Raw genomic sequence first — 13,386 nt, 5'->3', positions numbered from 1 at the left:
GAATACAGGTAGTCCTCAACTTACAATAATTCCTTTATGTGACTGTTCAAAGTTAAGACACTGAAAATAATAGCTTATGACCATTTCCCACACTTCTGACCACTGCAGCATTCCCCATAGTCATGTGGTCAAAATTGAGGCGCGTGGAAACTGGCTCATATTTACGATTGTTACAGTCTCCCTGGGGTCATGTGATCCACTTTTGCGACCTTCCAACAAGCAAAGTCAATGGGGAAGCCAGAGTCACTTTACGACCGTGTGGCTAATTTAACAACTGCAGTGATTCATTGAACAGAGGTGGCATGAGAAGTTGTAAAATGAGACAAAACTCCCTTAACAATTAGCAAGGGAAATGTAGGGCTGTTGTGGTTGTAAGTTGAGGAATACCTGTGTGATGAATTGCCTGGACTGTAGGTCCCCCATTAAATCAAAAGCTCCCCCTAAAGTTTTGTGCTCTGCCTCTTTTGAATAAAGCTTGTGAGACTCCATAACTCTGCATGTTTCTGAGGGAGAAATTAAGAGAGCGCTCTGCAAAATCAACCACTAGTAGAGAACAGATTTAACCTTCCACGCATTTATATATATATATATATATGTGTATATATATATTTTAAAACCTGCTTTCTCCAGAGCTTCTGCTGGATTGACTTCAAGCCTTTCTCCTGTGATGATGCTTCTAAGCCTCTTGGGTGGCTCCCAAATACTCCATTTCAGTAGGTCCCCCGATATCTTTCTTGCTTCGGCGGCGGAACTCTTCTGTAATCTCCTCAAAGGACTTGCCTTTGGTTTCTGGCACTTTCAAGTAAACAAATAAGACGAAAAGGACCAGGAGGGCAGAAAAAACCAGAAAGACATAGGAGCCCAGTAGTTTCTGTGATGGGTGAGAAACAAAGAGAGAGGATGTTACCGTCACTGATTCCAGGAAGGCTGGCAATATTCAGAATATAAAGGTAAAGGTTCCCCCACACATGCGTGCTAGTCATTTCCGACTCTAGGGCCCGGTGCTCATCTCCGTTTTAAAGCCGAAGAGCCAGCGCTTGTCCGAGGACGTCTCCGTGGTCATGTGGCCGGCATGACTAGACGCCAAAGGCGCACAGAATGCTGTTACCTTCCCACCAGAGTGGTCCCTATTTTTCTACTTGCATTTTGATGTGCTTTCGAACTGCTAGGTTGGCAGAAGCTGGGACGAGTAACAGGCGCTCACTCTGTTACGCGGCACTTGGGATTCGACCCACCAAACTGCCAACCTTCTGATTGAGAAGCTCAGCATCCTAACCCACTGAGCCACTGTGTCCCTATTCATATATATATATATATATATATATATATATATATATATATATATATATACCTCAGAAAACAAATATATATATACTCGCTTAGCAACAGAAATTTTGGGCTCGGTTCTGACTGTAAGTCAAGGACCACATGTAATATTGAAGGGTGGGTATATATATATATATATATATATATATATATATATATATATATATATATATATATATACACACACACACACACACACACACACACACACACACACACATATATATATATACCCACCCTTCAATATTACATGTGGTCCTTGACTTACAGTCAGAACCGAGCCCAAAATTTCTGTTGCTAAGCGAGTTTGGCCCCATTTTACGACCTTTCTAGCCACAGTTGTTAGTCGTGATACTCTACGAATAAGTATGGAATCCGCTGCTACCTTGATGTCACGGTAAAGTCTAAAACATAATATTCTGTTGATCATTTGATCTACAAGCTAGATATAAAATGGTCAACAGAAATTACTTTAAAGGGGCAAATCCTGGAAAATCATTCAGCTGTGTAGGTTCAGCATTATAGAACAAAGGTCAAAGTTTCCTTACAGCCATGTACGGGAAGAACATTCCAATGCAGAAATTGGTGACCCAGTTGGAAAATCCAGCAATTGCAACAGCCGCTGGGCGAGGACCTTGACTGAATAACTCTGCAACAATGAACCAGGGAATCGGTCCTGGTCCAATTTCAAAAAAAGACACAAAGAGGAAGACGGAAACCAGGCTGACATAGCTCATCCATTCAATCTTGGGCTGAAAACAAAAGCAGATGGAACCATATCAACAACCTCATCAGCTTTCAGTCACAGTAAATGGAACAACTTGGATGGTCGTCACCTGTTTCTGTGTGGCTATCTGCAAACCTTATTTACATGGTCAAATATCATGGTTTCCTTAAATAATTGTTATTTTGGCCGGTGTGTGTTGGATTTTATGTCTGCTGACCATATTTATATCCCCTATAAATGATTCGAGAAGGGAAGAAGTTGGAATAGTACCGTGATTCCATGCCAAAGGGTAGATGGCATGACTTAGCACAGGGGTCTCCAACCTTGGAAACTTTAAGACTTGTGGACCTCAAAGCTGGCTGACGAATTCCGGGAGTTGAAGTCCACAAGTCTTAAAGTTGTCAAGGTTGAGGACCCCTGACATAGCAGTCATTTTTACTTTATTCAATGAAAGACAGCAGGTATGCAAAGGTTTCGTGAAAGGGTGAAGACCCTAAAAGCCCCAGCAGTGTCAGGTACCATGGACAACAATGAAAGATCCTGGGGTCTATAATTCAATAACTTTTGTAGAAGATATCAAAGGATAGTAGCATTTAGCTGATCTTATCTGGACTTGGACCCCTTCATGGATTACTGCCTTGTCGTGGCGAAGGGGCTTGCGTAATTCAATGAAACTATGAACTATGCTGTGCAGGGCCACCCAAGACGGAAAGGTCATAGCAGAGAGTTCTGACAAAATGTGATCCACTGGAGAAGGAAATGGCAACCCACTCCAGTATCTTTCCCATGAAAACCCCTATGGACAGTACCAAAAGGCAAAACGATATGACGCTGGAAGATGAGCCCCTCAGGTCGGAAGGTGTCCAATATGCTACTGGGGAAGAGCAGAGGGCTAGTACTAGTAGCGCCAGAAAGAATGAAGCGACTGGGCCAAAGCCGAAAGGACGCTCAGCTGTGGATGTATCTGGTGGTGAAAGGAAAGTCCAATGCTGTAAAGATTTTTTCTCCATAGGAACCTGGAATGTAAGATCCACGAATCAAGGCAAGCTGGATGTGGTCAAACAAGAGATGACAAGACTGAACATCGACATCTTAGGAATCAGCAAACTAAAATGGACAGGAATGGGTGAATTTAATTCAGATGACCATCAGATATACTACTGTGGACAAGAATCCCTCAGAAGAAATGGAGTAGCCTTCACAGTCAATAAAAGAGTAGGAAAAGCAATACTGGGATACAATCCCCAAAATGACAGAATGATCTCAGTTCGAATCCAAGGCAAACCATTCAATATCACAGTAGTCCAAGTCTATGCCCCAACCACCAGTGCTGAAGAGGATGAAATTGACCGGTTCTATGAAGCCCTATAGCACCTTATAGAGCTAACACCAAAAATTGATGTCCTTATCATCATGGGGGATTGGAATGCTAAAGTAGGAAGTCAAAAGATAACTGGAATAACAGGCAAGTTTGGCCTTGGAGTACAAAATGAAGCAGGGCACAGGCTGACAGAATTTGTCAAGAGAATACGATGGTCGTAGCAAAGAATCTTTTCCAACAACCCAAGAGACGGCTCTACACATGGACATCGGCAGATGGTCAGCACAGAAATCAGATTGACTATATGCTCTGCAGCCAAAAATGGAGAAGCTCTATACAGTCAGTAAAAACAAGACCAGGAGCTGACTGTGGCTCAGACCATGAGCTTCTCATTGCAAAATTTAGGCTTAAACTGAAGAAAGTAGGGAAAACCACAAGGCCACTCAGGTATGAACTAAATCATATCCCTGGCGAATATACAGTTGAGGTGACAAATAGATTTAAGGAATTAGATCTGATAGACAGAGTGCCTGAAGAACTATGGATGGAGGTTTGCAACATTGTACAAGAAGTACAAACTAAAACCATCCCAAAGAAAAAGAAATGCAAGAAAGCAAAATGGCTGTCTGAGGAAGCTTTGCAAATAGCTGAGGAAAGGAGGGAAGCAAAAGGCAAGGGAGAAAAAGAAAGATACGTCCAATTGAATGCAGAATTCCAGAGAATAGCTAGAAGAGATAAGAATACCTTTTTAAACGAACAGTGCAAAGTAATAGAAGAAAACAATAGAATAGGGAGGACCAGAGATCTCTTCAAGAAAATTGGAGAGATGAAGGGAACATTTCATGTAAAAATGGGCATGATAAAGGACCAAAATGGCAGGGACATAACATAGGCAGAAGAGATTAAGAAGAGGTGGCAAAATTACACAGAAGAACTGTACAAGAATGAGCTTAACATCCCTGATAACCACGATGAGGTGGTCACTGACCTCGAGCCAGACATCCTAGAATGTGAAGTGAAGTGGGCTTTAGGAAAACTGAGCAACAACAAAGCTAGTGGAGGTGACAGTATTCCAGCTGAGCTATTCAAAATCTTAAAAGATGATGCAGTAAAAGTTCTACACTCAATTTGCCAGCAAATTTGGAAAACGCAACAGTGGCCACAGGATTGGAAAAGATCAGTTTATATTCTAACTCCAAAGAAAGGCAGTGACAAAGAATGTTTAAACTATCGCACCATTGCACTCATTTCACATGCTAGTAAAGTTATGCTTAAAATCTTACAAGCTTGACTCCACCAGTATGTAGATCGAGAACTACCAGAAGTACAGGCAGGATTTCAAAGAGGCAGAGGAACTAGAGATCAAATTGACAACATATGCTGGATCATGGAGAAAGCTAGGGAGTTCCAGAAAAACATTTACTTCTGCTTCATTGACTATGCTAAAGCCTTTGATTGTGTGGATCACAACAAACTGTGGCAAGTTCTTAAAGAGATGGGAGTACAAGACCATTTTATTTGTCTCTTGAGAAACCTATATCGGGTCAAGAAGCAACAGTGAGAGCTGGACAAAGGAACCACTGATTGGTTCAAAATTGGGAAAGGAGTCTGGCAAGGCTGTATATTGTTGCCCTGCCTATTTAACTTACTGTATATGCCTATTTAACTTATATGAATCAAAAGTTGGAATTAAGATTGCCGGGAGAAATATCAACAACCTAAGATATGCAGATATTACCACTCTAATGGCAGAAAGTGAAGAGGAACTAAAGAGCCTCTTGCTGCGGGTGAAGAAGGAGTGTGCAAAAGTTGGATTGAAACTTAACATTAAGATCATGGCATCTGGCCCTCTCAATTCCTCATAAATAGATGGGGAAGAAATGGAGGTAGTGACAGATTTTATTTTCCTGGGCTCCAAGATCACCACAGATGGGGACTGCAGCCAATAAATTAAAAGACGCTTGGTCCTTGGGAGGAAAGCCATGGCAAATCTAGACAGCACACCAAAAAGCAGAGACATCACCCTGCCAACAAAAGTGTGAATAGTCAAGGCCATGGTTTTCCCAGTTGCAATGTATGGCTGTGAAAGTTGGACCATAAGAAAGGCTGAGCACCAAAGAACTGAGGCCTTTGAACTGTGGTGCTGGAGAAGACTCCTGCGAGTCCCTTGGACTGCAAGGCGTTCAAACTGGTCAGTCCTAGAGGAGATCAACCCTGACTGCTCTTTAGAAGGCCAGATCCTGAAGTTGAAAGTCAAATACTTTGGCCACCTAATGGAGAAGGAAGGACTCCCTGGAGAAGAGCCTAATGCTGGGAAAGATTAAGGGCAAAAGAAGAAGGGGATGACAGAGAATGAGGATGGAGTCACTGAAGCAGTAGGTGTGAGCTTAAATGGACTCCAGAAGATGGTAGAGGACAGGAAGGCCTGGAGGAACATTGTCCATGGGGTCACGATGGGTTGGAAATGACTTCGCAACTAACCACAACAACAAATCTGGACTTGGAAGATACCAAATGTCAGCATTGTTGGTATTTGGATTAGCAGCAACCTGGGAACCCCAGGGTTAAAGGTTAGATTTAGAGAGCAAATTATAATCTGGAATAATGCAGTTGCAAACAGTTCCATCTACTTTCCAAGAAAGCTTCATGTTTGGATTCAAGTTGTGTCACAATAAAACATACAAGTGTTTGTCAACCTTAGTAACTTTAGAGTGTGTGGACTTCAACTCCCAGAATACTGGGAATGCTGGGAGTTGAAATCCACCCCTTTTGAAGTTGCAAGGTTGAGAAACATTGCTATACACCATCCATCTTCTCTTAAGCTCTCAGAAGTGAGAGATACAGATATTACTTTTTCCTCTGTTGTTAGTGAGTGTGGCACATTTGTCCAGTCCAAACTCCATTGCAATATCTTGGCTGTACTTACGGATAACAATGAGGGCCAGTTCTATTGCCAATGGTATTTTTCCACAGAGCTTTTCTATATAAACATATTTTCAGTTTCCAACTGAAGAAACACACTGTGATCCTTGGCTCTCGTTGCCTCAGCACCTGCAACTAGACACTGACATTTGTGCTCGTACTTTGCTGCTGTCCTCTTTCTCACTTCCTCTTGATTTGGAGAAGGGATTCACATCCCACTTAAATTACTCTAGTGAAGAGTTAGGCAACCTTGGCTCTTTTATGACTTGTGGACTTCAATTCCCAGAATTCCTGACTCAGGATGTCTGGTTTAGGAATTCTGGGTATTGAAGTCCACAGGTCATAAAAGAGCCGAGATTGCCTACCCCTGTTCTAATGTATCACCAGTCCCAATGATGCATTGTGTATATCAGTGGCTGAGAAACCTTAGGACAGAAGCTCTAATGGTGCAGGACAGAAGAGGTAAACTTGTGATGTTCTCTACTATTAGATACATAAAATATTTACTGCTGGAACAATAAATTATTTCTTCGGGACTGTCCACACTAATAACCTGCACTAATTTTTCTGTGGCTCTGAAAAGTTTTATCCCTTTTGATATAGGTAGATAATGTAAACTGTTTTTCTATTATTTCCTGCTTTTGTCTATTTATTATCCCATTTTACTAGTTAATTGTTTTCTTGTTTTGTTGTTGTTGTTGTTGTTGTTGTTGTTAGTTGCGAAGTCGTGTCCGACCCATCGCGACCCTATGGACAATGTTCCTCCAGGCCTTCCTGTCCTCTACCATCTTCTGGAGTCCATTTAAGCTCACGCCTACTGCTTCAGTGACTCCATCCAGCCACCTCATTCTCTGCCGTCCCCTTCTTCTCTTGCCCTCAATCTTTGTTTTCTTGTTTACTGATGTTTAATAAATAGCAAGCTTTTTTTTCTAATTGAATTGAGCAGAATATGTGCTTATTCTGATGCTGATGAAGAAATTGACTGGGAGTGTGCGATTTGCAAATTAAGTTGCCAGTGACCCACAACATGATTTACACTTAGTAACAGAATAGCTCACTTCCAAAGTAGCAGTGACATTCTGCTAGAGCAGGGGTAGGCAACCTGGGCTCTTTTATGACTCGTGGACTTCAACTCCCAGAATTCCTGAGCCAGCCAAGCTGGCTCAGGAATTCTGGGAGTTGAAGTCCACGAGTCATAAAAGAGACCAGTTTGCCTACCCCTGTGCTAGAGAGATTAGATGTTCAAAAATAGTTGATGTGGACAGAACTAATAACTAAACACTTGAGACAGATATCTTACCTGAAGCACAAGCCCAAGAGTCATTGTCATGCTACACACCATCATGCCTAACAGACCAGCCATAAAGAGGATCCGTCTCCCTGCTTTCTCCACCAGAAAAAGCTGAAAGTGATTTTTTTTGGGGGGGGGAGGGATGAGAAAAGAGGGAAGTAAGTTTTGTTGATTAAACAGTAAACTTCAGTTTGGCAATGCAACTAAGCCCGTGGTGGTGAACCTATGGCACGCGTGCCACAGGTGGCACGCAGAGCCCTCTCTGTGGGCACGCGCGCCTTTGCCCCAGTCCTAGGCCTTCAGCTGGGTTTTATAAAACTTTTTCAATCAATGAATCAATCAATGTCAGCATCTCACGGGAGAAAAAAAGATCTTGCAGAATTGGAATTGATTGTTTGAACTTTTTAGTCCCACCCGGTCTTCCGTTACCACCGCAGCCACGCCCACCCAATTGGCCACACCCACCCAATGGGCCACGCCCCCGGCACCCGATGATACATAAGTGGGTTTTGGGCTGCAGTTTGGGCACTCGGTCTGTAAAAGTTTCGCCATCACTGAGCTAAGCTATACTGTATCAAAGCTTCTTGCCTATGGAATCCACTGGGTCCATCACAGGCTTTGTACGCAGACAGATCAACAGAGCTGAAAATCCTCTCCCTTATCATATCATAGAGCTTTGGAGTAGCACTTTTAGAAGTTATGTAAACAGATTGCAGTCTAGATTGTAGGCCAAGAGTCACTTTCTACATGATTTGGATAGTTGTCTTCTGTTTTGTCACATATGTAGAGGTAGAGGATGGAAACAGACTTTGGAAAAGAAGGAAATCCTCAAAGAAATGGAGGGAAATACTGGTGTTTCTTTTAATCCATTTTCCATGGAGAGGACCTTTGCTTTTACAGTATAGTCTCCATCTCTGGAATTCTCTAGCTCAGAGAATACCGTATTCTAATTCCTTTACACCAGTAAACATAAATGAGGGATTGATGTTGGCGTTTTATTCTATTTATTTATTTTTAGTGCTTTGACAAACCTCTCTTGCTTTGAAGTTGGTTTGCATGTCTGATGAAGCAGAGTTTATGACTGTTTTAAAATTGAGCGAAATTACTTTTAGCAATTCGGTGGATTTTCTTGATTATCCCAATGATAACAAATGGTCTTTGAATGGATCCTTGTGTTTTAAGATCACAATACAGGCTCAGTATGTCCAAGATAGCAATCAGTCATCAAGTTTTGTAATAATTGACAGCCCTCTCCTTTGTGAATGTGTCCAGTCCCCTTTTAAAATCATCTGGTGGTTATAAATTCCATACTCTTAATCCTAATCTTTGGTGGGTTTTGTCTTGCAGAGAGATTAAAAAACAAAAATCTGCTGATGTAAATCAAGCATTACAACAATACCTTTGGTCATTGGGGTTCATATTCTGAGGAAATAAAACACAAAAGTCTTGTGGGGACTTTGTAATCCTATATCATCATCTCTTGGCTGATATTGGCCGTCTATTGAATTGCTGGCCTAAGCACATTTTATTCTGTAGCAGCTCTTTTCTGCTACTTCAGCGATCAAAGTTCAAATAAATGGTTTTGTCTACCTGTTAGTATGGACCACCACCAGTCACTGATTTATTTTTTTTGATAAAGCTCAGATAATATTTAAAGGCTTGTAGAGAAGAATAAACACTGGCTGGGACCAGGAGAACAATTTACTGCAATTGACAAACTGCTATTTAGAACCAAGATTAACAGAACAGTAGGAAAACAGAAGAAAAAATAAAGTTTATTATTCAAACTTTGGGAAAATGTCCAAGGCTATCTTGATCACTTTTTTAAAAAACCTAATGTTTCTTCTTCATTTTCATGGAATCCTAACTAGATTTCTTCATATGCAAGTCCCATTCCTTTCTGCAATGCTAAATTCCTTAGGAAGAAGTTTTGTAGCCTCACATTGTAACATTTCCAAGAAAGGTTGTTAAACCACAATCTAAAACACCCGAGAGTAGCTGCAGAATTGTAGAATGGAACAGAACAGAACGGAACAGAATAGAATAAGAGCTGGAAGGGACCATGGAGGTCTTCTAGTCCAGCCACTTGCTCAAGCTGAAGAACCTATACCAGGGGTGGGGAACCTTGGCACTTTTATGACTTGTGGACCAACTCCCAGAATTCCTGAGCCAGCATGGCTGGCTCAGGAATTCTGGGAGTTGAAGTCCACAAGTCATAAAAGGGACAAGTTTCCCCATCCCTGACCTATACCATTTCAGACAAGTGATTGTCTAATCCAGGGGTCAGCAACCTGAAACAGCAAAAGAGCCACTCAGAACCGGTTCCGTCACACACACAAAAAAGTGGGAGCTGCAAAATGTGCGTACGCATGCATGGACGCATGCACATGTGCACAACAAGGCAAAACGTGCACGGACGAAGGCAGTGGCTCTCCAAATGGGGCAGCGGAGGTTTGGAGAGCTGCGCGGAAGGCAGCAGCTCTCCAAACGGGGCGGTGGAGGTTTGGAGAGCTGTGCGGAAGGCAGCAGCTCTCCAAACCTCCGCCACCCCATTTGGAGAGCTGCTGCCTTCATCAAACACGAAGAAACATGAACACAGCAGCTCTCCAAACAGGGAGGCGCTGCGTTTGTCCGCATTTTAAAGAAACACGAATGCAGCAGCTCTCCAAACGGGAAGGCCCTGTGTTTGTCCGTGTTTGAAAGAAACACGAATGCAGCAGCTCTCCAAACGGGGAGGCGCTGCATTCATCTGCATTTGAAAGAAACACGAACGCAGCAGCTCTCCAAACGCGTGCGTCCGTGTTTCTTTCAAACACGGACGAATGCAGCATATCCCCATTTGGAGAGCTGCTGCCTTCGTCACACATGGATGAAGGCAGCAGCTCTCCAAATGGGGTGGTGTAGGTTTGGAGAGCTGTGCGCACAGCTCTCCAAACCGCTGCCGCCCATTTGGAGAGCTGCTGCCTTCATCCCACTTTTTTTCCAGAATGGCGGAGGAGGACTGGGAGCCGCAGGAGATGGCTTAAAGAGCCGCATGCGGCTCCTGAACCATGGGTTGCCGACCCGTGGTCTAATCAATGTTTTTGACTAAATTTCTCATGCTCTTGTCTATGCAGCCTGGGTTTCATAAGAACTGGACCTTAAAGCATCTGCAAAGCACATGCTAAGCTAGATGGCACCGTGTCTGAATCTGTTATCTGCCTGCCTATTATGCTTCTAACTTGAATTGCACAGAATACCATTTCTGTACAATAAACAAGCACTTCCTGCTCAACATTATTCCCATGCATGAATATGTCATCAGCCTTGTTGACAATTTCTTGGCATTGAGGCAAGTCTAAAACTCTCCTAGCAGTCTGGACTTTTAAAAGGAGAAGAAAAAAGTGGAACACTGATAGCGTTTTTCCCCCTTGCGTAAAATCAATTCACAAATTGTTAGCCATTCTTAGACTGACATAGGCAGCTTGAACAGTGGTGAAAGCGGCATGGGGGGAAATCTCACAAGTCCAGTCCAAACTTGCGAGCTTCCCTCATGCACCCAGATGGCCATTGTGTGATGCAGAATGCTGGACTAAAAGGATTTAGGGCAGTGTCTCTCAACCTTGGCAACTTGGAAGATGTGTGGACCTCAATTCCCAGAATTCCTCAGTCAGTGGGAGTTAAGATTCACACATCTTCAAATTGCCAAGGTTGAGAAACAGGGATGCAGGACCTTAACTCATGGGGGTCATCTTAAGATAAAAGGCTTTGTTGAGCTTTTATAACTCCACCTATTGGCAGAACATGGCATTATCAATTCTACAAAAAATACAGGTAGTCCTCCTCTTACGACCACAATTGAGTCCAATATTTCTGTTGCTAAGTCAGTCTTGCACCATTTTACAACCTTTCTTGCCACCGTTAAGTGCATCGCTGCAATTGTTAGTAACATGGTTGTTAAGTGAATCTGGCTTCCCCATTGACTTTGATTGACGGAAGATCACAAAAGGTGATCACATGACCCCGGGACACTGCAACAGTCATAAATACGAGTCAATTGCCAAGCATCTGAATTTTGATCATGTGACCATGGGGATGCTGCAGTGGTCATTAGTATGAAAAACAGACATTAGTCACTTTTTCCAGTGCCGTTCTAACTTTAAACAGTCACTAAATGAACTGTTGTGAGTTAAGGACTACCTTTATACAATTACTATGGTTGGGCAAAATAACACTTCAGCCACCAGTTTGGACCCACATCAAGCATGTTACATGTAAATTGTGCTTTCTTTTTAAAGTTACTATGGCACTGAAAAAAGACCCGTGATGGTGCAGTGGTTAGAATGCAATATTGCAGGCTAATTCCACCGACTGCCAGCAGTTCAATCCTGACCAGCTCAAGGTTGACTCGGCCATCCATCCATCCTTCCAAGATTGATAAAATGAGGACCCAGATTGTTGGGGGCAATATGCTGACTCTGTAAACCACTTAGAGAGGGCTGTAAAGCACTATGGTGTGATATATAAGTCTAAGTGCTATTGCTACTTACAGCAACAACAGTGAACACCGTGTTCACAAAGCCAACTCCTATGGTTGCATAAACAGGCTTCTTGACATGTGCTTTGTTAAAAATATCGGTAGAGTAGTAGAAAATCTAACAAGGGAGACAAAAATAATGTTAGAAGTAGTGAAATCCTTTCATCATACTGTGTATGCAAGCTTGTCTCTGACTTAAATGAAATTTCAGGATGCCAATGGCACAAATTAACCAGCAACCAACCAAATATAATGAGTATGTTTCCCAGAATATATTAGCAATCCTACTGGTATGTTGGACCTGACTTCAACCAATTCCCCAATGCTTATGGTTTAATTATCAATTGAGAAATCTATTTTTGGATTGAGCACTGACGATGTTATGGAGTCAGGTAATGAAATGTCTGCAACCACACAACTAAGCTCAGAGAGCATTAAGTATTTCACACTTCAACCCCGAACTAAAGATATTCATTTCTATTCAGCCCACCTAGCTGAATAACACTCCCAGATAGGTGTGTATAACTGACATAAATAAACATATTTAGTATTAATACCCATCGGCAAAAAAACTTACAGCATTAATTCCAGAAAACTGTTGAGCAATATGAACTCCTATGGCCACTATGAACGGCTGGCGGTAGGTCGCAGTTGTAACCAGCTGCCAAATGGAGACAGATTTTTCTTTTGACAATTCTTCTTTCTCTTTCTCCATTTCCTCAATTTCTTTGGTGGAATCATAGTTTTGTCCCCTTAGTTTTAGTAAATCTAGAAAGGAAAATTTAAGTCTTTCTTTATGAAAATCAGCTCTAAGTAGCGCTCATTTAATAACATTTGGGACTAGCAACTTTGTTTTAAAGCTAATTGAAAAATTGTCAGGTGAGCCCAAACTGTGGGGAAACACAACTCGCAAGGAAGACAAGTAAAAGAGTAAACTTTATAGCCCTTCATCCTGAGCTGTGATTGTTTTTATTTACATTCATAGGAGAAGAAGGGATTATAAGAGAGCAGTGATTTTTGGATAGGGGTCTTCAAACGTGGCCCTTTCATGACTTGTGGACTTCAACTCCATGCTAGCTGAGGAATTCTGGGAGTTGAAGTCCACAAGTCATAAAAGAGCCAAGTTTGAAGACCCCTGTTTTAGGATCTTAGAAGGCAAACAAAAGCCTCTGGTGTGAAATTAATTAGAGTCTTGTCAGGTTCAGGCAGCATCTGAAGCCAGCCAGATGGTTCTAATCAACTAATTAAAATCAAAGAGCTAAGTTTGTTAACTTGACCTTAGC

The 13,386-nt window shown here is 42.1% G+C and overlaps 1 protein-coding gene across 1 annotated transcript in view; it reads right to left on the bottom strand.

Annotated features, from left to right (window-relative positions):
• Window positions 1–676: 676 nt before the first annotated feature.
• The window catches only part of SLC2A2 (solute carrier family 2 member 2), a gene marked incomplete at both ends in the record, with an annotated part of 37,597 nt that continues 24,887 nt past the window's right edge, over window positions 677–13,386 (bottom strand). Inside the window, 5 exons of the mRNA XM_083363537.1 lie at window positions 677–871; window positions 1,875–2,078; window positions 7,597–7,698; window positions 12,117–12,221; window positions 12,681–12,871. Coding sequence (XP_083219663.1) covers window positions 677–871; window positions 1,875–2,078; window positions 7,597–7,698; window positions 12,117–12,221; window positions 12,681–12,871 — 797 coding nt within the window. The remainder of the gene's footprint in view (window positions 872–1,874; window positions 2,079–7,596; window positions 7,699–12,116; window positions 12,222–12,680; window positions 12,872–13,386) is intronic.

Source organism: Vipera ursinii (genome assembly GCF_947247035.1).
Source record: "Vipera ursinii genome assembly, chromosome: 5".
Taxonomy (NCBI): Eukaryota; Metazoa; Chordata; class Lepidosauria; order Squamata; family Viperidae; genus Vipera; species Vipera ursinii.
Note: the sequence above shows the minus strand (reverse complement) of the source record. Positions and strands in the feature narration are given on the sequence as shown.